Source organism: Equus caballus, chromosome 8 (genome assembly GCF_041296265.1).
Source record: "Equus caballus isolate H_3958 breed thoroughbred chromosome 8, TB-T2T, whole genome shotgun sequence".
NCBI classification, from domain to species: domain Eukaryota; kingdom Metazoa; phylum Chordata; class Mammalia; order Perissodactyla; family Equidae; genus Equus; species Equus caballus.
In genome coordinates this window covers 12,041,821-12,066,638 of record NC_091691.1, presented here as the reverse complement: position 1 = coordinate 12,066,638, position 24,818 = coordinate 12,041,821, and the positions used below count along the sequence as shown (strand labels likewise).

Genomic DNA, 24,818 nt, shown 5'->3' with positions numbered 1-24,818 from the left:
GTGAGTGGGGCGGACGGCGGGGCCCTGGGGGGAGTTAGGATGAGTTGTGGACTTGGCCTGGAGGTGAGGAATGGAGTGGAGCCTTGAAGGTCGCTCCAGGCCTCATCCTCCACCTCCCCTCACACTGCCAGATCCAGAAGAGGCATTCGAGTGGCAGCATGGACGACCGGCCATCCCTCTCCGCCCGTGACTATGTGGAGTCCTTGCACCAGAACTCCCGGGCCACTCTGCTCTACGGCAAGAACAACGTTCTGGTTCAGCCGGTGAGAGTTCCTCCGGGGCCCAGATCTTCCACTGCGGGTCTGGCCCCAGGGTCTAGATGAGGGGTTCCCTCTGGCTCCACGTTGCTCATCCAGTCATCCATCCATCTACCCACTCACCCGTCCATTCATTCACCTGCCAATATTTCCATCTCTCCATCCATTTGTCCATATGCCAATATTTGCTTCTATCCACCAATCCATCCGTAGCTCAGCCAGCCAGCCAGTCAGCTCCCTCCCATCTGCTCATCTACCCATCCCTCTATCCATTGCATCTACCCACCTTTCCTTTATTCATCTGTCTGTATTTATATCCATTTATATATATGCATCCATTCTTCCATCTCCCCATCTTTACATCCATCCATCCATCCATCCATTCATTCATGCATTTGTCCATTTATTTTCCAGTCCATCTATCCATCCACCTGTCCACCCAGCCATCTATGCATCCATCCCCTCTTGTTATTGCTCAGTCATTCAGCAAACATTTTTACTGAACGTGCTGTGCGCTGGATGCTTGAGATATCAAGATAAACATCTTCACGGCTAATGTTTATTGAGTGCTTCCTATGTGTCAGGCACCGTGCTAAGTATTTTTAACTGTATTAACTTGTTTAAACCTCAAAGCAACGATTTGAGGCAAGTGGTATGATCATAGATGGTAACACTGAGCCCATACTGGGAGGAGTAAGGGGCAGAGTTATGATTGGATTCAGGCTGGCCGGCGCCAGAGTCCGTGCCATTTACCAATCACCCTCTATGCCCCGGCATGGACCAGGCACCTCGACACGTGGTGAGCAATGCACTCGAAGCGCCTACCCTCATGGAGTGTCTCCTTTGCTGTCCCCTCCCTGGGACCATTAGGGTCAGCATGGCGTTTGGGCTCAGCTGGGAGGAAGCAGACAGAGAGCTGTTGGCCACTCCAGCCCTGTGGTCACAGTTGCAATCACTGGGTGACCCTGAGTAAGTCACATCTCCCTCTGAGCCTCAGCACCCGCGTCACAATGGGTACAAGACTCTATTTCCTCAGACCTAAGAAGCCATGAATTTAAGATGCACCATTTTAAACATAACCATCAGGAAATGAAAAATGCTGTTAAAATATATAAAATATTTTCTCACTGCTTGGAAATTTTATTTTACATTTTTGAAAGAGCTCTTTGAGACAATTGGAGATAGTGTTTTTTAATCATACATTACTCTTATAAGTATACACAAGGGAAAAAATAATTGAAATACATTAGTTAAGATAGTCCTAAAACTTCTTCACATTGCAGGGTCCAATCTTCTATATCAATTTTTGACTTGGAGTCATCGCTGCCCTTGTTTTTCCACCTAATATCATTTTCTGTTCCATCAAGAGAAAGAGTCAACAAGCTACAGCCCGTGGGCCAAATGCGGCCCTCCATCTGTTTTTGTAAATAAAGTTTTATTGGAACACAGGCATGCCCATCAGTTTACATTGTGAATGGCTACTTTCACACTACAGTGGCAGAGTTGAGTGGTGGCAACAGAGCAGAGCCAAAATTATTCCCTATCTGACCCTTTACAGAAAAGTTTGCTGACCTCGGACCAAGAGCTCGGGAGATGTGACATTTCTTGCAAACGTGCACACTTCTTGTTGCTTTGCAAGAAAATCTGGAATTGTCGCTTCCTGCGGTGGTGAATAATGTGTCAGCTTCACCAGTATCACGTTAGCGCTCCATTGCTCTGTTCCCAGCCTTTCTCTGTACACAATAACCTTTTGATTCAGAGCTGAATCACGGCCTGACCTTTTGGAAGACATTTAAAATAGCACCTGTACTCCGCATGCGAAGTAACAACCGTGCACAAACCTTAATCGAAATAGCAACAATATGAACAGCTGTGACCGAGTTTGCACGAGATCAGGCAATGACAACGACGTCACAATTGTGCGATGCCGCTGATTAAAAGATGCATCCCCGTTTCAGGTGCATTAAAATGCGAAAAACAAATGTGCGTCTTAGCATCGATGGAATGCTGCAGTGGCGCTCCCTTGTGGGGTGGCCGGCCTGTGTGGTTAAATCGAGACGCTGTGTCTGAAGCTGAGCCTTGCTTCGTATACACTAGGTGCTCAGTAAATGTTAGTTGTCCATCTCCCCGTGTCACTGAGTGAATTGGGTGGAGGGGCTGCCTCTTCTATGTCTGAGGCTTGGAGACACCCCCTCTGCCACACCCCACTGGGGATGAGACAGGGCAGGTGAGAGGCTCTTGGGGAAATTCGGGGATGGCAGAGGGTCAGGCTGCTGGGCAGGGAGCGTGGTGGGGGTTTTTGGGGACAGGGCTTCTGGATCATGCCCGTGGGGTTGGATACAGAGCTCCGCTGCCGTTTCTTTCTCCCTTAAGACTGGCCAAAATGCTGCCAGATCGATGCCTTCTGTTCAGGAGAGGGTGCGGTTGAGAAGGACGGAGCCCCTTCCAGCTTCTAAAGAGCCCCCAGCCCCGGACCTCAGGAGGGAGATGCAAGTGGGGAAGTGTTGGGGTGGACGGCTTCCACAGCTGGGCTTTATGGAACCATCCTGCGTGGGGGCCTGCAAGCAGGTTTGCTTAGCATGGCCATCTGGAAGGAGGTCTGGGGTCTTCCAGATGGCCGTGGCCTTGGAGGGAATGACCTGACGTCTTGCTTCTGGCTGTGCGTCCTTGAGTCAAATGGGCCAGGGCCCAGGTCCACTGTGACTCTGGCCTGAGTCCTCCTCTCTCTGCAGAGGGATGACATGGAGGCCGTGCCGGGGTACCTGTCCCTCCACCAGACGGCTGACGTCATGACCTTGAAGTGGACGCCCAACCAGCTGATGAACGGGTCTGTGGGAGACCTGGACTATGAAAAGAGGTAGGGCACTGGGTGCATCCCCTGGGTCCCTCTCCTCGGCACAGGGAAGTCTGTGCCCTGTCCCTCGTGCACCGCCCCTGCCGGCTGCTCCATCCAGTTGTTGCAACCAGTTGACCCAGCCTCCCTACAGCTGTGGCCTCATGGGTAACTCAGGCTCGGAACGATCCAGGAACCGACTGGGAGAATCTTAGGGTATGGAAGTTAGGCAGAGTGCAGGGCAAAACACCACTCAGAGAGAGAAAGCTTTACAGAGATCTCGTCAGCCCACAAAGGGCAAATCCCCCGCCATCTGCTGCCACCCTTCCCATCCCTCGATGACAAAGGGAGGCAGGAGATGCTGGTTGGTGGGCGTCTGGTGGGCGACTGCATCTCCTGTGATGTCCTGTGACCTTACAAGACTCAGCAAAGACTTCGGAGTCAGGCTCCAAAGAAACGCGGGGACCAGGGGCTCCTGCGGCGGTCCCCTGTGTGCTGGCACATTTAGGAAAGGCTTTAGGAAGAACAAAGGGGAGGCACTGTGCAAAGGTGTGGCCGGCCCGGTTGTTTCAGCCAGAGGAGGCTTGGCAGCTGGTGCGGGGGAGAAGCAATGATTTTTGCTGCTCTGAGTCCGTATCTTTCTTTTACGTTTTCTTGCTTTCTTAGAACTTTTTATTATGTGGAATTTCCAACATAAAACTAGACAAGCCTCCAGAACCCATCCCTTCTCCCCTGCATATTATCCTGCAGCTGCGTGCAGGCATCATGGGGTTTCATCTATATATTGACTCTTTTCAAGGAACGTAACCAGAACACTGTTATTGTGTTCTGCGTAATGTTAAGCTTCAGTGCAATTAGCACGGGCCTTGTGTGATTAATAGCATTCTCTGAGCTGGTCACTTCCTGTGCAGAGGTGCCATCTGTCCTCAGAGAGGGTCCCTGGGAGGTGCTGCCGGTCCTAGGCTGGGCCAGATCATTCAGCTGCAGCCAGACCCTCACAGAGCAATGGTGTTGGGGCCAAGGAGACGCTCTTGGCCTGGAACCACCCTGGAAGTGCTTGTGTTGTGTACCTGACCATCCTCCCAGGACACTCACTCAGTGGACCCTGGCCAGGTTGCTTCTGGCATGGACCAGTGCAGAGGGGCCCTGTCCAACTTCCTCCTTTCGCAGCAAGGGAAACCAAAGCCCAGAGAGGGGGAGGGACCAGTTCAGTGTGGGGGGCCGAAGTGGGATTTGAACCCTGTCTGACCTCGAAGGCTGTGTTAGTTTGGGTCCTCCAAGAAGCAGACACCCACACAGGAGAGGCGTGCAGGAGCTCCTGTGAAGGACAGAAGTGAGGAGCCGGAGGAGGCAGGAAGAACCTTCAGATCACAAAGCTGGTCTGACCCCTGTGAACGGAGAGGTGAAAGGAAGGGAGATCGGGCAGGAAAAGTCTCGGACACGGTGCATTTCTAAGAATGTTTGGCCAGATCAGTTGAGAGTCCCTGGGCTAAAGCTGACCGCTAAAGGAGCCCCTGGCCCACAGGAGCAGGCCTATGCTGGCATCCACATATGCTCAGTCTTGGCCAAGGGCAGCCCGAGCAAAGCGTGGCCCTGCCACGAACCTCATGGTGGATCCACAGCAGTGTCCTCTGAAGCTGTTGGTCAACTCTGCTCCCCAAGCAAGGTCTCCTGAAGGGGACGTGAGCAGGGCATTCCCATGGCTGCTTCAAAACCTGAGCTCCTGTGGTCCCCACCTCTCATTGTGTTCTGAGGGGAAAAGCAACCTGTCTCAAGACAGTGGTAGGCCTTGAGCTGGAAGTGGAAAACCTTAGATAAGTAATCCAGGGCCCATTAACCAAGTGCTTTTTTATGTATCAGTGCTGTGTTGAGTGCTTCAGATGTGTGATTCCGTTTGGTCCTCACAGCAGCACTATGCCGTGGGTATTATTATCATCCACATTTTACAGAGGAGGAAACTGAGGCTCATGGAAGCCTACAGGTCACACTGCTGGGACCTGTGAAGTCAAGGCTGTTGGGTGGCTATTCTAACCACATGGACATACGGTGGTCTAGAGTTAGGGTCTGAGTTACTCAGGACTTTTAGACACCAGTGACAGAAAACCAAACTCAAGCTGACTTAAGTGTTTGCTCACATGAACTGAAAAATCCAGAGACAGTGGCTTCAGGCATGGTGGGATCCAGGGACTAGAATAATGAAGACCTGAACTCTTTCCATCTCTTGGCTCTGCTTTCCTGACTGGTGACTTCACTCTCAGGCATGGTTTTTCTTCTATCATCCATACCACTACTCTCCTAGCACAAAGGAGCATCTTTCCCAGTAATTCTAACTTAAATCCAATAATTGAATCTCATTGGTTCTGCTTGGGTCATGGGGCCATCCCTGAACCAATCTCTGTGGCCAGAACAGTGGAATAGGCTGACTGGCCAGGCCTGGGTCAGGTGGCCATTCGTGGAGTCCTGGGGTGGAGGGTGGGTGGGGTCAGCCTCAGCCACATGGACTGGAGGTAAGGGAGGGGGGTTCCTTGGGAAACTGGGGTGCTGGGACCAGAAGAAGGGGAGACTGAGTCTGGGGAGACTGGGACCTGGATGTTGGGGACAGGTGGGTCCTGGTGAGAAGGGTGGAGGAGCCCATGGGTGGTCTTCTGACCTCCTGGGCCCTTCCCCACAATGAGGTGGGCAGGCATTCTGCAGACCTGACCCTCCCTCCACTTCCAGCGTCTACTGGGACTACGCCATGACCATCCGCCTGGAGGAGATTGTCTACCTGCACTGCCACCAGCAAGGTAGGGACTGCGGGGGTAGCACAGGGCCGGGGTGTTTATTATTATCTGGGCAACCTCGGCCAAGTGACCTGACCTCTTTGAGCCTTATGATCTGTTCAACTGCAAATGAGTGACGTCACCTCTCTGAGCCTCAGTTTCCCCGCCAATAAAATGGGGATCATAGCAGTACCTCTCGTAGGGTGGTTGTGAGGATAAAAGGATGCATGTGAAGGGCTCACATGGTGGTAGTTGCTGATACTTACTGAGCACTTATGATGCGCCAAGCCCGGTTCTAATATTTACATGCCTGTTATTTAATCGTCACAAACACCCAGCGATAGGGGCTCCATCATTCCCATTTTAGAGTTGAAGAGGCAACTTGGCACAAAGTCCAGAGCCTGTAAACTCCAGAGCCTGGTCTTGCACCCAGGTCTTTGTCACTCCAAAGTCAGTGCTCTGACGACCTGGGATTACTAACTCGAGTTCTTTGAAGCTCAGAGAAGGTACATTCAGAACAAGCAGAGGGCTGTCCTGCTTTAGGAAGCATGGGTCTGTGCCCCACCGAGGCTTACATTAATTTATTTAATGAGACAGACCTGGGTTCAGATCCAGGCCCTGCCACTTACCAGCTGTGTGAGCCTGGGCGTGTTACATAACCTCTCTGAGCCCCGGTTTCATCATTGGTAAAAGAGGCAATAATAGATACGCCTCAGAGGGCTGTTTTGAGTATTACAGTGAGACAATGCCTTTAACATGCCATCTTTGTATACAGTAAGTGCTCAATACATGCTAGTGAGAGTCAACTATTGCCCTGAGAAGGGGGCGAGTCGGACATCTTTCCTATGAAAATAGGTCACGTAGATTTGTGGAGGATGCTTGAGGGGCGTGGTGTATTAGGGGGCAGCCTTTTCTTTTTTGGGGTGACTTAGGGAAGCCAACCACACTCTTCTTGACCTTGTCCTGTAGCTCCCCAGTCAATGACAATGGGAGGTGGGCTGAGGGGGACTTGGGAGGTAAAAACTGCCCCTGACCTTCTGCCCAGGCCTTTCCCGGGGCCTCCGGCAGGTCCATGGGTCTGGCTCTGCAGGCCTGGGGGGATGTGTTGGCTGGGAGGGCCCTGCCACCACACCTCATAGTGACTTCCCACTGGGTCTCCTCTGGCCGGGTCGCGGTGGCAGTGGACAGCGGTGGGACGGTGGTGTTGGTCAGCCAGGATGGGATCCAGAGGCCGCCTTTCCGCTTCCCCAAAGGGGGGCACCTCCTGCAATTCCTCTCGTGCCTGGAGAACGGGCTGCTCCCTCACGGGCAGCTGGACCCGCCCCTCTGGTCCCAGCGGGGGAAGGTGAGTGACCGTGGCGGGGTCCAGGGAGGCTGGGGTGGGCGTCAGCCACGGGGAGTGGTCTTTCTTGCCCATGGGCCCTATGTGGCTTCATGGGCTTGTGCACAGCCCCCCCCCCGCCGAGCCCCTCAGGCCGTGCAGGCTGGAGGGACAGGTGCGTCCCAGGGACCGTGCACTGGACACGTTCTTTCAGGGCAAAGTATTCCCCAGACTGCGCAAGAGGAGCCCTCAGGGTTCCGCCGAGTCCACGTCTTCAGACAAGGAAGATGACGAGGCCACGGACTATGTGTTCAGGATCATCTACCCCGGCATGCAGTCGGAATTCGGTAAGACGCCCTGGCCCCGGGCCCCGGGCATCCACCTGGGAGCTGACCCTGGAAACAACTCCAGGTATTTGGAACTAGAGGACGAGAGGGCCAGCAGCGGGGGGGGGCCTGGAATCAGAAAGTTAGTATCTTGGCGGCCTCGGTTTCCCCCCAATGAGAACAAACAACCACTCTCTACTTAGCTAATAAAGATGCCACTGCGGGACAGGTGGCATAGGCTAGCGACAGTGATGTGGGCTCTGGAATCCTGGTTGAACTTGGGCAAGGCCCTTCACCTCGCTGTGCCTCGGTTTCCTCATCTGTAAAATGGGCATTTTCATAGCACCTATTTCATAGAGTCCTTGTGAGGATTAAATGAGTTCAGGCAGTTGGCACAGAACGCTCAAATGTCAGCTGCTACTATGTTATTGTTATTATTATTTTGTTGTAAGGATTCAAGGAGATAATGAGGTGATCAATGTAAAGCCCATAGAATAAGGCCTCGCACACGGTAGGCCCTCAATAAATGGTCTCAGACAGGAGAAGGGAAGCGAAGCTCGCGGCACTAACAGACGAGATAGTAAACGTCTGCATGGTGACCGCCGCGAAATGGATGCTTGGTTAATGGAAACGGGCACATTGACATCATCATTATCATGGGCTTCTTATGAGGACTGAGTGAATTAATATTTGGAAATTCTCAGAAGGAGGCTGGGCATCTATCAGGCACTGCATGGATATCTGTAGTGTGAAGTTACAGGTGCCTTCTGTTAACCACTTTATTGAACCCTCCGTGGCTCTGTTGTTCCCGCTTGCCAGATAATGACTCTGAGCTGCACCTTGCTTAAGTGACCACAGCCGGGCAGGGAGGGGCTCTTTGAAAGCAGCCGTCCTCCCTGGCGAGATTGCACTGTTCGTGCCAGGCCACTAACACCCCGCCTCTCAGCCATCGCTGAGTCGGTTGAGGGCATGGGGCAGGCTCTCCGGGAAGGGCTCATGGGCTCGGGCTAGCCCGTGTTTTCACATATATATACCTTCGTGGCCAGTTAGGAGCACAGCCTGTTCCTGCGTCATGAAGAGTGTCCTGCAGAGTCTGTTACCACGGTCATTCCCGCCCAGGATCACGGGCTGGAGCCGTCCCAGCCTGTCTGTGGTCCCGCAGCTCACACAGCCCCACCAGAGAGCTGATTCATGAGAGAGATCAGATGCCTGTGGCTGCCTTCCCGGGCAACTTTCTCCAGAGGGGCGCATCCAACCAATAATTTGCAGGCTCCTGCTGGGAGCCAGGCTGGGAGCTGCATGTCTTACTTATTTGGGGAATATCCATGTTAGCCTGTTGTGGCTCTGCCTGTGCCAGTGGGACAGACGCCAGCTGTGCCCACACACACCCCTCTGTGCACGCCACTCTGCTGCCAGCTCCCAGCCTTTGTATCTCTGTGCCTGAGGGGCTCTCCAGCCACCAGGGTCCTTCTGTCCAGGGGTGGAGCGGATGAGAATTGTCAGAGGACCAATGTCCCCTGGAGCAGTTCTCAGCCAATGATTGACAGGAGTTGGCATATAAATGCCCCAGCTCCCTCACCCCTCAGGTGAGAAAACTCTGGAGTCTGTGTTCTGTGCGTCTCCCAGAGGGCGACCGGAGATCGAGCACCACTTGCCTGTGGTGGTAACTTGCATGTAACTAACCAGGTACTCTGCCTTCCGGCCCACCCTAACCATGCTTCTTGGCAATGCCTCCCAAATAAACTATTTGCTCTTGAATCCTTCTCTGCCTTTGAGGAAACCCCAACTAAGTCAGTTTATTTAGAACAGGGCTTCTCAAGCTTAGCAGTACTGACATTTCAGATGGCACAATTCTTTGTGGTGGGGACCTGTCCTGTGCATTGTAGGCTGTTGAGCAGTATCTCTGGTCTCCACCCACTAGGCACCAAGTAGCAAAGCCCACCCCTATGCCCCACCAAATTGGGGCAACCAGACATGCCTCTAGGTGTCGCCAAGGGTCCCCTGGGGGCAAAATTGCTCCTGGCTGAGAACTGCTGGTTTAGAGAAAATAGCATGTTCCTGCATTCAAGCCTGCCACTGCGGTGTGGCCAAGTGACTTGCCCTCTGCAGGCCTCATTTTCTCGTCTGTAGAATGGGGATTACAGCCTCCCCGACCCAGGATCATGTTCTGAGGAGTCAGGGCGATGATACGTCGAACTCCTAAGGTGACACTGGACAGATGCTCAGTGAGCAATAGTAGGTATCCTGTATTAAGCACCAGTGTGTGCCATGCCACTTCTGTGCTTTCTCCTTGTCCTAATTCATTTAGTCCTCACCACAGCCCACCCAGGCAGGTAGCATTGTCATCGCCGTTCCCCCTTTTTCAGAGGAGGAAACTGAGGCACAGAAAGATTAAGAGATTGGCCCAGGGTTGCACAGCTAATCCTTAGCATGGCTGGAATTTGAACCCAGGTGGTCTGGCTCCAGACTCCGTGCAGGTTGTATTGATGGGGGGCAGGGGGAGGGCATTATGGGTTCACCTCCTTCATCTTCAAGGTCAGTTTCAGCCCACGCGGAAATGGTGACCACCCCCATCCTCGGTTGATTTTCTCAGGGGCCTGAGCCTCACAGAGTTAACACAAAACCATCTTTGTGCTTATGCTTTTCATCTATGAAGTCCTTTCTGAAGAAGTGCCTAAAACAGAAATCCACTAAGCCCCCTTCCTCTGGGCCAAATTCGGCCCACAACCTATAGTTCCAAATAAAGTTTTATTAGAACAGGGCCATCCCCATTCATTTACATATTGTCTGTGGCTGCTTTCACGCCATAAAGTCAGAGTGGAATGGTTGTGACCGAGACCGTAGGGCCCACAAAGCCAAAAATATTTACAGAAAAAGTCTGCAGATGCCTGCCTTAAAGAACAAGAGAGAAGAGTTTCACCGTGGGAGGGGAGGTGTGGCCACAGATGATTTTCCACTCCCTTTCAGGGTCCTCTCACCCCTGTCTCCACCACCTGGTTCTCTGCCTGCACCTTGTGCCCAGAGGAGGCAAAGACAAGCTCTAAAACGTTCAGATAGGCTCATGGTCAGAGAAGGGCATTTCAGACTTGTCTGTTGCCGTGACTGCCTCTGTAATGCCTGGTGTGACAGTCTGAGCCACATGTGGCCACTGAGCGCTTGAAATGTGGCTAATCCAAATTGAGATGTGCTGTAAGTGTAAAATACACACTGGATTTTGAAGACTTGGTCCAAAAAAAAAAAGAATATAAAATATCTCAATAATTTCATATTGATTATATGTTAGAATGATAACATTTTAGACGCGTTGGGTTAAACAGAATAGATTGTTGAGACTGATTTCACCTGTTTCATTGTACCTTTTTGATGTGGCTACTAGAACATTTTAAGTGATGCCAGTGGCTCACGTTGTATTTGTATTGGACTCAGCCTCGGCGCTGTGGACTTTTGGCCTGAGTAATTGTGTATATGGGGGCGTGTGGGGGAGGTCTTGTGCATTACAGGATGCTGAGCAGCATCCCTGGCCTCTACCCACTGGACGCCAGTAGCATCTGGCTAATCCTCAAGTCGTGACAACCAAATATGTCTTCAGACATCACTAGATGTTCCTCAGGGGGCCAAAATTGCCCAAGTTGAGAACCAATGGTCTAGGGCAAGGGTGGCACGAGGAGACAGCAGCCAGGGAAAACAGCTGAGAGTATGAATAGGACCTCAGGGTCCGAACACCTGGGTTGGAATCCCAGCTCCACCACTTACTAGCTGGGTGGTCTTGGGCATGCTGCTTAAACTCTCTGTGCCTCAGTTTCCTAATCTGCAAAAGGGGATAATGATAGTACTTGTGCTCAGTAAGTGGTAGCTGTTGGTGGTGGAAAGGGAAGCGGGGACAGCTGTAAAAAGGACCAGCTATGGGGCCGGCCTGTGGTCTAGTGGTTAAGTTCACGTACTCTGCTTTGGGGTTCATAGGTTTAGATCCCGGGTGCTGACCTAGCATGGCTCATCAAGCCATGTTGTGGGGGTGTCCCACATAAAATAGAGGAAGATTGGCACAGGTGTTAGCTCAGCAACAATCTTCCTCAAGCAAAAAGAGGAAGATTGGCAACAAGTGTTAGCTCAGGGCCAATCTTCCTCACACACACAAAAAGAGCAGCTATGCCGGTTACTACCCAGTGGGGCTTTGGGTAGTTAAGTTGTATCATTATTCTGATCCTCAGTTTTCTCTTCTGTAAAATGGGAGGAGAAATGCATCCCTTATGGGGTCATTAAGGTTGATAAGGCAATCCCCTGCATGACATGGTACCCAGCACATAGTAGACACTTTTTTGGACATTTTGCTTATTTTTTATTGAGGTCACATTGGTGTATAACATTATATAAATTTCAGGTGTACATCATTATGTTTCAACTTCTGTGTAGACATCGTGTTCACCACCCAAAGACTAATTGTCATCTGTCACCGCACACATGTGCTCTGTCACCCCTTTCACTGTCCTTCCTCCTCCCTTCCTCTGTGGCAACCACCATTCCATTCTCTGTGTCTATGTGTTTGTTTGCTGTTGTTGTTTTTGTCTTCCACGTATGAGTGAAGTCATGGTATTTGACTTTCTTCATCTGACTTATTTCGCTTAGCATGATACCCTCAAGGTCCATCCATGTTGTCACAAATGGCCGGATTTCTTATGGCTGAGTAGTAGTCCACTTTGTATAAATACCACATCTTTATCCATTCATCCCTTGATGGGCACCTACGTTGCTTCCAAGTCTTGGCTATTGTGAATAATGCTGCAGTGAACACAGGGGTGCATGTATCTTTACACATTCATGTTTTCAAGTTCTTCGGGTAAATACCCAGCAGTGGAATTGCTGGATCATATGGTAGTTCCATTTTTAATTTTTTGAGAAATCTCCATGGCTGCACCAGTTTGCATTCCCAGCAGCAGTGTATGAGGGTTCCCTTTTCTCCACATCCTCTCCAACATTTATTATTTCTTGTCTTTTTAATAATAGTCATTCTGATGGGTGTGAGGTGGTATCTCATTGTAATTTTGATTTGCATTTCCCTAATAATTAGTGATGCTGAACATTTTTTCATGTGCCTGTTGACCATCTGTATATCTTCTTTGGAAAAATGTCTATTCAGATCCTTTGCCCATTTTCTTTTTTTTGCAGGGAAAGATTGTCCCTGAGCTAACATCTATTGCCAATCTTCCTCTTGTTTTTTTTCCTTCCCAAAGCCCCAGTACATGGCTGTATCTCCTGGTTCTAAGTCCTTCTCGTTCTTCTATGTGAGCTGCCACCACAGCATGGCTGCTGACAGATGGGTGGTGTGGTTCCGTGACTGGGAGAGGAACTGGGGCCACAGAAGTGGAGCATGCCAAACTTTAACCACTAAGCCATCAGGGCTGGTTCCTTTTGCCCATTTTTCAATTGGGTTGTTTTTTTGTTGTTGAGTTGTATGAGTTCTTTATATATTTTTATATTAACCCCTTATCTGATATATGATTTGCAAATATCTTCTCCCAATTGTTAGGTTGTCTTTTCCTTTTGTTGATGGTTTCCTTTGCTGTGCAGAAGCTTTTTAGTTTGATATAGTCCCATTTGTGTATTTTTTCTTTTGTTTCCCTTTCCGCGTGAGACAAGGTTAGGCACTTTATAAATATCAGCATTCTTTCTTCCTCTAATCAAACACAATACGTGGGAGCTGTGTGGAGGAAGGCAGGGGAAAGGTTCAAGCCCCCAGCAATTGGTTCTTCCAGCTGTTTCAATGTTCCCCTCACCTCGGACCTTCCATTTCACTGATTCTTTTTATTTTGTCTTTTAAGTTGCCCCCGTCTCCATGGGCCCTGCCTGGATGGTGGTTCCTGTAGGCCGGTCCGTGCTGGTGGTGGCCAGGGGCAGTAGGTGGGCGCAAGCCAGATGGGACGCCACCCTCCCCACACCAAACCTGAAGCAGCAGCCCTCCTGTAATGTCTGGGCTCCCCCAACTCCAGGGGCTGGGTGCCGGCCACCTCTGCCATGTTGTCATTTGAGTCTTGCTCCCAGGGAAGATGGAGGCAGGAGACAAATTGAGGCCCTTATGCTGTCCAGCCTCCACCTGCAGGATGCAGCTTGGAGTGTTGTGGGATCAGTAGCAAAGGGATTTTTTGGTGATGTCTGCAGGGTGTAGGGGGCTGGGGGTGGAGGCATGTTTGCAACAACTGGGTGCAAGTGATCACTGCTTCCCTGAGATTGGCTACGAACCGGGGATGTTTTTCTAGAACATGTTATAAGGGCTTACTGGCCTTTCTTGGCCAGCTGATTGGTGAATCTGCTTGAAGAGGAGTAGTGTAACAAGGCACTTTTGGTGGCCCCAAGAACCTCATTCTGTAGGCAGCTTTCTACTCTGTCAGTGGGTAGCAGTGGACCCTGTCAGCTGCCGAGCTCTGATGGCAAGTGGGCTTGGGTCCACAACTTCCCCTCCCCTTGGAGCCTGGGGGAAGAGGCCAGGTATCACCAGTCGTCCTTGCAGAGGCATGGCATAGGGGGCAAATGTGCATGCCTCTTAATGTCCTAGAGTAGGGCCGGGCCAACTGTGGCCCATGGGCCAATCCAACCTCATTCTGTACAGCCCATGAGCTAAGAGTGGTTTTTATGTTTTTAAATAATTGAAAAAATCAGAAGAGGAAGAATATTTTGTGACATGAAAATGATCTGCAACTCACATTTCAATGTTCATAAATAAAGTTTGATTAGAACCTACCCATGCTCATTTGTTTGCATTTGGTTTATGGTTTCTTTTGCACTACGACAGCAGAATTGAGCGGTTATGATTGAGACCCAATGGCTCGTAAACCCTGAAATATTTTTCACCTGGCTCTTTACAGAAAATACTTACTGAGCCCTGCCCTAGAGAAGATAAATTTTTTTGCACCTGTCTAGAACTGCTAAGAGGCCAGGAAGTTCACTATAGAAATTGTAGTGCATATGTCAGCAATATGTTTATTCAGCACCGTGGCAGATGCTGGGCTTTTCATGGAGCTGGGGGAGAAAGCAAGGAAACTGTAAGTGCTGTATCCTGGGAGCAATGGATCGGGAATCACCAATGTCCAAGAGTTAGGAAATCAGTCATCCCCTTTTGGTTCTCAAATGTGGCTGCTATAGGAAATTGTTTTTGAAATACAGATTCAAGGACTGTATCTCCATAAGGTGTTAATTCAGTTGGTCAAGGGTGGGATATAGGCATATGGCTTTTGAACAAGGCCCCCACATGATTCTGGGGGGTCGCCAACCTGTTTTGAGACCGGCTTGGTGGAGCGGCTGTACGGCTCAGAACCATGGACAGCGCACATATACCCACGCCCTCAGTACCACGGACAGCGCCGGTGTCCTCCGCCCTCATCAGAACTTCACTGGGTCTCTTGCCCCTGGGTGCCCTGCCTCACCTGTTGAGTCGGGTCCCCCTCTGGCTCACCACCAGAGACTCTCTCACCCAGAGAGTGAGTCCCCTTCTTTCCCGCCAAAACCCTGTGAGGACAACTGAATGACAACATGGTGAGGCTTGGCCTCCTGCTCTGGGATTGGGCCTGTTTTCCTGGCTCTGGTTTCTCTTCTTCTCTCTTCAGCTGTCTTCAACTCTCCTCATCTGCTGGGGGCCCCAAATCTTGGTGGTGGCTCTCACTGGAACAGGTTGGCTTAAGGGACCAGGTCAGACAATGATTTGTGGTCGCTGTTTCCTACTGTGACCTTCAGGGTCTTTCCCTCTCCCTGTGCTGGCCTGGGGGTGAGCTGCTTGCTTTGGGGTGAGGTTTCTGTGACCCACGTGGGCTTACACAGGGCTGTTATTCTGCCCCTTCTGTCCACCACAGTCCCTCAGGACCTGATGGATGTCTCTGTGAGCAACTTGCCATCCCTATGGCAACCCAGCCCCCGGAAATCCTCCTGCTCATCCTGTTCACAGAGCGGCTCAGGTGACGGTGGTTCGACTAATGGCTGCAACCATGAGAGGTATGAGAGTCTCGAGCTGCGGATGGAGGGAGCTGAAGGGTTTACCAAAGATTTGTAAATACTCATTTCTTGCCCTGCACGGAATTCAGAGGAGTGAACAGAGGCTATGGAATCATCGAGTCTAGGTTAAATCCTAGCCTTGCGAATTCCTAGCTGTTGGAGCTTCCTTACATGTATCAGTCTGGATAAATAAGGTTATGTTGCAGTAACAAACAGTCCTAAAATCTTGGTGACTTATAAACAAAGGTTTATTTTTCATGCATCCTATGTGTCTATCATGGGCCAGCTGGAGTCTCTGCTTTCTCCACATTAAGGTGATCACCACCATCTTGAATGTTGCCAGTCACCGTGACAGAGGGCATGGAGCTCTGGAGCTCATGGAGCTCTTGAACCAACAATTAAATGCTCTAGCCCCAAAACAGCGCATGTCACTTCTGCTCACAGCTCATTGGCCTCACCCACAAGGGGCCTGGAAGTGCAGTCTACCATGCTCCTGGAAGGCAGAAGCCAGAAATATTACTTAATAACCCAGGCCTCGGTTTGCTCCTCCACCAAATGGGGATTCTAATGCTTACTTCATATGGCTACTGTAAGGACAAACCAAATAATGGTTTGAAGTAGCCAGCACGTGGTACCTGGCACATGGAAATGGTCAGTAGGTTACACTTATTATTTTACTGGATAAAGTTGAATCCCCAGATCATTTCTCTCCTTGCCCATAGAGCTTTCGTCTCTTCAGAATTGCCAAGCCAGTTGACGAGACTGTCCTTCTTTCCTATTAACCCCTCCTGGCCTGACCTGGGAGAATGGAATCCTTTTTTCCTTGCCGGGCCTCTGTCCCAATGGGGTGGTCCAGTTGTAGGAGCACAAGGGGTGGGGGCTGGCGTCCAGTTTTTGAAGTTCAGCTTAGCCCTGGCTTTCAGTGTGTGGTCTGTGGACCAGCAACATCATCACCTGAGCAGACTCTCAGTCCCTCATGCCAGACCTATTGAAGCAGAATCTGAAGTTAATAAGATCCTAAGATCATATGTGTACTTTTAAGTTTGAGAAGCACTGATGTAAGAAGAGTCTTGCATTTTGTTTTTCTTTTTTGCTGAGGAAGACTCACCCTGAGCTAATATCTACTGCCAACCTTCCTCTTTTTGTCTGTGAGCCACCGCCACAGCATGGCCACTGACAGACAAGTGGTGTAGGTCTGCGCCCAGGAACCAAAGCGGAGTACACTGAACTTAACCACGAGGCCACCGGGGCTGGCCCAAGAGTCTTGCATTTCAATGTGCATCAGAATCACCTGGGGGAGGGAGCAAAACCTACTGGTTCCTGGGCTAATTCCTAGAGGTCCTGATTGAGCAGGTCTGTACAGAGCCTAGGAATCCACATGTTGAAGAAATTCCAAGCAATTCTTGGGCTCGTGGTCCAAGGACCACTGAAAAACTGTTCGAACCCAGTACCCCCTCTCATAGCATGTGTTTACACACCTATAGCGACAGGGAGCTCACCACCTTGCAGATAGCTAAGTCCACTGTGGGACAGCTGTCAGTGTGATGCTGTTCTTATGTAACCTGAGCCAGCCTGAGCCTCACCAATCTGAGGGCACGGAGAGGGTGACTTTAATGCTTAATGCATCCGTGTGCATAACTGGAGGATTTCAGCCATGCCCCCTCCTCTGTCTCCCTGGATTTTCCGGGGTGTCCCCTGGGATGTCTTGAGAATGTATATGCAGATGTTCCTCCACTCTGTTCTCTGCAAGAATGCACAGCACTCCCTCCCACAGTCCTTGTTTTTTCCAACAATGCTGGGGCCCTAATCTTCTCTCCTCTTTCAGCCAAAAAAAGCCCCCAAAATCCCCAGGCAAGGGGAAGTTCTGAGGCATCACCGACTTTGCACTCAACCAGGCCCTGAATCCCAGTTTGGCTCAGTTTGGTTCAGCTGGGTCTCTTTAGAAGTCAGAACCCTTCCTGCAAGTGATGGAAACCCACTTCAAAGTTGTTCAAGTGAAAAAGAAAATCTCTTGACAGAACTAAGAAGTCCAGAGGTGCAGTGGCTTCAGGCCTGGCTGGATCCAGATGCTCAAAGCAGGAATGTCTCTGTTTCTCTGCTGTTGGGTCTGCTTTCCTCTATGATGGTTACATTCTCAGGCAGGCCCTTCCTGTGCAGTGGCAAAAATGGATCCCAGCAGCCACTGCCCTATATTCCACCGGCTTAGAAACTCAAGCAGAAAAAAAAAAGAGTGTTTCCCAGTAGTTTCAACTGATTCTTACTGGCCCAGGTTGGATCCTGTGACCAATCACTGTGACTCCAACTTGAATCAGCCCCACCCGAACCATAGGGACAGAGAGCTGGGGAGGGGGCGACTCCCAAGCCAATAGCAGGAGAAGGGACAGTGTTGTTATATGGTGGAAACGATACCCCCACAGTCCCATTGACTGGCTGATTTTAATCTCCTCCCCAGAGGTAACAAGTTGTGTTCCTCTCCAGGAAACCAGGGCTGTATGTGAGTCTCTCTAAGTGTTTCCTTCTTCCTCTACCCGCAGGGCCCCCCTGAAGCTGCTCTGTGACAACATGAAGTACCAGATCCTTTCCAGAGCCTTCTATGGATGTACGTATTGCCCTTATTTGCCACTGTGGTCTCCAGAGAGCATTTATTGAGGGCCTACTGTATGCCAGCAGTATCAAGAGAAGGAGTCTGGCTCTGGAGTTTGGACCTCTGCTCCTCTATTTCCTAGATGTCTAGTTTTGGTGACGTTACATTAATTCCTCCGAGCCTCAATTTCCTCATCTACAGATTGAGGATAAATTGTATCCTTCAGTCCTAAGAGAGGGCAGTGAACAATGGGCCTCCTTGGTGGCAGGGGTGTGTGTGGTTTAATCCCCAAGGCAGAGGGTCTGTTTTCAAGACTGAATGAGAAGCATGTAGGAAGCCCCTAGCGTCGCATGTCATAGGTGCTCAATAAATGTCAGTTCCCTTCTCCGGTGGACAGAAGCAGAAGAGTAACGTGGCCGATCCCTCCCCAAGAACTTAAAAATTAAATTCGTAATACAGGTACTCTGATTCTTTCCATTTCACAAATGAGGAAACTAAGGCACAGAGAGGTGAAGAGACTTGCCCAAGGTCACACAGCAAATAAGCAACAGAGCTGGAACTTAACGCCAGGGATGCCTGACCACAAAGGCTCTGTTTTTGCCACTCTGCTATATTGATTCTTAGCAGGTTTTATTTCCCCAGCAAGGTTTTTGTCTTTTCTGTTGCCCCCTGCTCCCCAGTGCCTGATGCAGGGCCTGGCGTGGAGCAGGCATTGGGCAAGTATTTCTGGAGCCCAAATGGAAGAGCCCCCTGGAAGAAGGGGTGGGCACGGAGATGGGTCTCGAGCAATGCCATCCCACAACAGGGCTCATCCCTGATGGTGGTTGAGAGCCCAGGTTCTGGAGCCAGGTGGCGCAGATTCAAACCCCAGCTCCATACTTCCCAGCGATGTGATCTGGGCAAGTGATGAAACCAGTCTGTGCCTCAGTTTCCCTGTCTATAAGATGGGGATATTAAGAGTACCTGCTTCATAGGATTGTGGTGAGAATTAAATGAGTTAGGTTATGCACGCTCTGGGAACAGCTCCCTGCCGCTTAGTGTGTGCTGTAGAAATGTTAGCTGTTATATCGTCATTGTCATCGTCATCGTCATCATCATCGTTATCCTCGTTGTTGGTAGGGTTGAGTCCTCAGGCTCCAGAACTTCCAGAGTCCTCTCTGGGAGTTGAGAATGTGATGATAGGAGAGAGCCAGAGGGGAGGGGCACAGTCAAAGCAAACACAAGTGGAATTTGCTGAGTGCCTCCCGTGTGCCAGGCCCTGTGCCCTCCAGGTGCCATGGGGGAGCAGGAGAAGACTGGCAGGCAGGCAGGCATTCCTGTAAGAGTGCAGGGCCATCTTTGAAAGAAGCCGGGTGCATCCCTTGGTTATGGACTTGCTGGGCTTTCGTTACCCAGCTGCAGTTGTACCGGAATCATGCGCCTCCCCTGCTCTCTTTCTCGGTGTGGGTTGGAGGTGCCCAGAGGCAGGGAGCCCACGGAGCCACCAGCCCCTCCTGCCTGCCCCTTCGCTGCCTCCAGCCTGTGAATTCACTGCCTCGGCTTCCAGCAGAGGAGGTGGCATCGCCCTGACCGAGGCTGAGAAAGCTGGTAGAGCTTCCCCAGGGTCCCGGAGCTGTTAAGCAGTTAAGCCAGCAAGTGACTTTGCCCCTCCGAGCCTCACCTTCCATATCTGGGAAAAGGAGATCATGCAAGTTCGCTGGGTCATGAGGGTTCAATGAGATCCTGAGCACGCCAGCACTTGGAGCCTCCGTGAGACAGGTGAGGGGTGTCGGGTGGTGGACCCTGACACCGTCCCCTCTCCCCCGGCAGGGCTTGCCTACTGCAGACACCTGTCCACCGTGAGGACCCACCTGTCAGCCCTGGTCAATCACATGATCGTGTCTCCGGACTTGCCCTGCGACGCTGGACGCGGGCTGACAGCCGGGATCTGGGAGCAGTACCTTCAGGACAGCACAGTAAGGCCTGGCTCGGCCCAGGGTGGGGCCGAGACTGCAGGGGAGCGGGCCCGTCTTGTCATCTGAAGAACATCCCCATGTGCTTGTGGGGACTCAAGGATGTTGTGACATCCTTGAAGGCCCCCTCCTTTTCTTGAGAGTTCCAAAACCCAGAGGCTGCTTCTGCCTGCTGGGATGGGTAACAAGGAGGATGGAAAATACATATGCTCCCCTGGAAGAAGTAAATAAAGAATCACTCACTAAGCATGTATTAAGCACCAGCTGTAGGCTCAGTCCTGCAGGACATGCTATGAGTCCCCAGCCAGAAGGAATTCACAGTCTAGTTGAAACTATGTGCTAAGTTAGAGGGAGGCAGCTGGACCAAGAAAACCCCACAGCTGTTCAGAACTCCTTCTGCCGCCTCTGTCTTAAGGCCTGAGAGTTCCACCACTAGATTTTTTACCTGGAGGTAGATTTCTAAGATTTTCTTATTGGGGTACACATGTCCCTGGAATGAAAATGCTTATGTTTGATAAAAATTTCATTGTCAAAGAGTTTGGGAAACGAGGTTAAACAGCTTGCTGTATCCTGCAGGACTTGTCAGAACCTTGGCTATGCTAATATGCTTGTCACTATCAAGAAACTGGGGGAGTGTGGAGAGCATATGGAACATTCCCTCCAATGTATTTGGCTACAGGGACCATTGTTGGAAAAGTACCTCCCATGGCTAGGGGAAGGCGGAAGCCACTTGGAGAAACACTAATTTTTTCGTTTTTTTTTAAGATTGGCACCTGAGCTAACAACTGCAGCCAACCTTTTTTTGCCCTGCTTTTTCTCCCCAAATCCTCCTGGTACATAGTTGTATATTTAAGTTCTGGGTCCTTCTATTTGTGACATGTGGCACGCTGCCTCAGCATGGCCTGGTGAGTGGTGCCATGTCCGCGCCCAGGATCTGAACGGGTGAAACCCCGGGCCGCCGCAGCGGAGCACGGGAACTTAACCACTCGGCCACGGGGCCGGCCCCCGAGAAACACTAATTTACCTGCTGCCAAGATCAGGTGATTCGGAGGAGAGAGCTGTTCCCTCCGTGCTGGTTGAATCTAGTGGCTCAGTCAGCTGGGTGCCTTTCTGGCCGGGCCCTGGGGATGGCCACACTGGGGAGCACCTGGTCAGGCTGGCTTTCCCACCGCAGGGGAAGGTGCCGTTCCGTACTTAACCTGAGAATGCCAGGGACTCGGTGGGAAAAACAAACTGGTTCCCAAACCTGGACAAGGAAAAGGGTTGTTTTACTTTTTTGGCCAAAAATCGTTGTTTTTCTAAATTACAGAAGGAACGCCTACTTACCATAACAATTCAAAGAAGGGAGAATGCAAATGACGAGAATAAAAATTGTTTTCATATGATGTCTCTGCTTCACTCCTCTAGGTCTGAAACCCTGAATTAAGAAATAGTGTCAGTTTGGGATAGACCCATACATTTCCTATGGTTATACATCTGTAGATATGTCTATATAGATATATCTGTAACTCAAATTTTTATAAATGAAGTTATATTATATTTGTAATTTAAGAGACCAACTTACTTTTATATCAAGGACCTCTTTCAAATCTCTAGGTGAAATATTAATGTTAGAACCTTAGCATCTCATATATGGGTAGACCATCATTTATTTAAATTTTCCCCTAATGATAGACATCTGAGCTCTTTTCTTTCTTTTTTTTAAAATTATTTCAAAGAATGCTGCAGTCAGTGTCTTTATAAGCACATACCTCTCTGTGCTAGTGTTTCTATTTCAACGGCAGATTCCTAGAACTAAAATTGATTGACGTGCATTTAAAATGTAAGTAGATACGCCAGCTTACTTTCTCAAAAGATCATCGCGTTCAGCATCCTGGCGGTCTATGAGAGGCCACATTTCCTGAGGAATTCCAAAGATTTAGAGACTTCTGGGCTCTGCTCCAGCTTTCCTGGTTTGGCATCTCTGAGACTGGAGCCCAAGAAGTTATCTTTTTTGGAAAGTCCCCCAAATGCTTCTAGTGATCTCCCCAATTTGGGAGGCAGTAGTCTAAGGACAAATTGGTTGAGACGATAAATTGTCAGAAATGAATATTTTTCATCTAATGCTTCCGGTGTATTTCTTACTCACTTAACAGTCCTGAGTGGGCATTCCTAGTGAGTGGACACCTCTCCTCCCTCCAGAGGTTCAGGGGTCTTTCAGTCTTGCAGCCCCACATCCTCCAGGGCCTCATGGTCACCTGCTTCCAGCCAGCAGAGGAGAAATGGACACTGTGAAGGGAGTACACCTGTTTCTTCAAAGCCCTGACTTGCATCACTTCCTCTTACATCCCATTGGCCAGAACCCAGTCACATGGCCATACCTGACTGCAAAGGAGGCTGGGAAATGGAGTCCAGCTGTGGGTTCTGGGAGGAGAGAAGTGGATTTTAATGAAGAGTTCGTAGCCACAGCCACAAAGAGTTCTCTGATTTTTAAACAACTTTGACAGGGCTGTCTATACAATACAAATCAAAATTCCCAATAGAGACAAAAGAATGGCTGGTTTTGCCATTGTGGTTGGGTGCATCTAAGACTAGCATTAAAATGTGAAATATGCTTTTAATTCTGGAACGTGAAGTAAAGAGGTGAGAGGAAACAGGGCTCCAGCACATTTCAGAGTAGCCATCCAGCTGTCATTGACACTTTCCACACACATGCACGCGTGCACGCGCACACACACGTACAGATAGGACCCCCAGCTTGATTAATTGTAACTGCAAAGCCTTTGCCTGAAAATGAATTTTAAAAAATAAAGAGGACAAATCTATTCTTCAATACAGCAAACAGTTCTTAAACTCATCCTCGTGTGCGCAAAAGTCATCAGTGTATGAACAACCAGCTGGAAATGTTCATTTTGGATTAATTTGCCTTAAAACAATTTTTTTAGAGCTGAATCAAGATGAATAACTTCAAGATAATATACCTGAATCAGCACAGCATACAAAATTGACTAAAACTTAAGTGGAATATTAATTCGGTATATACTGGCCTTTCTTTTTTTCGTTCTTTGCTTTTTACAAAAATGGGTTCACACTAGCCGTGCTCTGCAGCTTGGTTTTTTCTTTTTTCCACTTGATACGTGTTGAGCATCTTTCTGTGTAGGTTCTCATAGGTGCATCTCCCACCCTTTGTCCTCTCTGTGTGGGATTTCCATGTAGAGATGCACCGTCCCCCCGGTGGTGGGTGATTGGGGAGTTCCTGGGGTTTTTCCGTTTCATATGATGCCACAATGGATGTCTGGGTACATATGATTTTGCTCGTTAATGCCAGGATCTCTGAGGGCTGGGTCTGAGAAGCAGAACTGCTGGGTCAGAGTGCACTCCCTGGTTTTCCGTTGAGCAAACCCTTTGCTTCCTCCCACCTCCCGCAGAGCTATGAGGAGCAGGAGCTGCTACGTCTCATCTACTACGGGGGCATCCAGCCAGACATCCGCAAGGCCGTGTGGCCGTTCCTCCTCGGCCACTACCAGTTCGGGATGACGGAAACAGAAAGGAAGGAGGTTGGTTGCCCCCGATGGACAGCGGGGTCTCTGGCAACACAAGGAGCCAATAGTGTGGGGCTGGGGGGCTCTGGGCTGGTGATGAACCAAGGTAGGGCAGCGAGACGTGGGGGAGCCAGGAAGCTCCAGGACAGTGCTGTCCAAGAGAAATACAACACAAGCCACAGATGTCATTTTTTTAAATGACTTTTTACTTTGAGATAATTATAGATTCACATGCAGTTATAAGAAATAATGCAGAGAGATCTCATCTACCCTTCATCCAGTTTCCCCCAGTGGTAACTTCTTACAAAACTATAGTGCAGTATCACACCCAGGGTATTGACATGGGTGCCATATACCAATATTATTCAGACTTCCTCTTTTCCTCGTACTCATTTGTGTGTTTGTGTATTTAGTTCGCTGCAATTTTATCACACGTGGAGGTTTGTGTGTCATCACCGCAGTCAACATAGTGGACATTTCTGCTGCTACAGGGGTCCTCCTGTTGGCCTTTTATAGCCACACCCACCCCTGTCCCTAACCCCTAGCAACCACTAATATATTCTCCACTCCTATAATTCTATCATTTCAAGAATGTTGTATAAATGGAGTCATACAGTATGTGACCTTTGGGAATTGGCTTTTTTCACTCAGCATAAAACTCAGGCAATCTATCCAAGTTGTCATGTGTACCAATAGTTGATTCCTTTTTATGGCTGAGCGGTGTTGCATGGTCTGGGCACACCACAGTTTGTCTGACTGTTCACCCGTTGTTGATGGACACGTGGGTTGTTTCCAGTTTTCTGGCTATTTATTTATCACAAATAAAGCTGCAGTGAACATTCACTACAGGTTTTCATGTGAGCAGAAGCTGCCATTTCTCTGGGGTAAATGCTCAAGGGTGCAATTTCTGGGTCCTAGGGTAGTTGCCTGCTTGGTTCTATAAGAAACTGCCAAACGTTTGTAGTGGCCGTTCCATTTTATATCCCCACCGGCAACGTATGAGTGATTCGCACCTGCATCCCCACCAGGGCTTGGTGTTGTCACTCTTTTTTATGTTAGCCACTCAGGTGTGTAACCGACTTTTCAATGTGGTTTTACTTTGCATTTCCCAAATGGCTAGTGATATTGAACGTCTTTTCAAGTGTTTACCGACCATCTGTGTATCTTCAGTGAAATGTCGGCTCACGTCTTCTCTCCATCTTCTAACTGAACTGTTTGTTTTTTTACTGTTGAGTTGGAGAGTTATTTATATACTCTAGATATTCATTCTTTGTTGCAAATGTGG

The 24,818-nt window shown here is 49.7% G+C and overlaps 1 protein-coding gene and 1 long non-coding RNA gene across 3 annotated transcripts in view; one reads left to right on the top strand and one right to left on the bottom strand.

Annotated features, from left to right (window-relative positions):
* Positions 1 to 24,818, top strand: part of SGSM1 (small G protein signaling modulator 1) — an 84,088-nt gene that overhangs the window by 35,160 nt on the left and 24,110 nt on the right. Inside the window, exons 8-17 of one of the 2 annotated variants that reach the window (XM_023646950.2) lie at positions 132 to 263; positions 2,990 to 3,114; positions 5,809 to 5,876; positions 7,034 to 7,197; positions 7,388 to 7,520; positions 13,316 to 13,456; positions 15,338 to 15,476; positions 18,011 to 18,075; positions 19,870 to 20,015; positions 23,420 to 23,548. In XM_023646950.2, the coding sequence (XP_023502718.2) occupies positions 132 to 263; positions 2,990 to 3,114; positions 5,809 to 5,876; positions 7,034 to 7,197; positions 7,388 to 7,520; positions 13,316 to 13,456; positions 15,338 to 15,476; positions 18,011 to 18,075; positions 19,870 to 20,015; positions 23,420 to 23,548 (1,242 nt within the window). The remainder of the gene's footprint in view (positions 1 to 131; positions 264 to 2,989; positions 3,115 to 5,808; positions 5,877 to 7,033; positions 7,198 to 7,387; positions 7,521 to 13,315; positions 13,457 to 15,337; positions 15,477 to 18,010; positions 18,076 to 19,869; positions 20,016 to 23,419; positions 23,549 to 24,818) is intronic. The other variant, XM_023646953.2, reaches the window with a different exon arrangement.
* Positions 15,707 to 22,292, bottom strand: LOC138915159 (uncharacterized). Its single transcript, XR_011420745.1, has 5 exons — positions 22,141 to 22,292; positions 21,857 to 22,059; positions 21,339 to 21,429; positions 21,037 to 21,258; positions 15,707 to 20,226 (listed from the first exon to the last, which is right to left on the bottom strand). It is a non-coding gene; the product is annotated as an uncharacterized lncRNA (long non-coding RNA).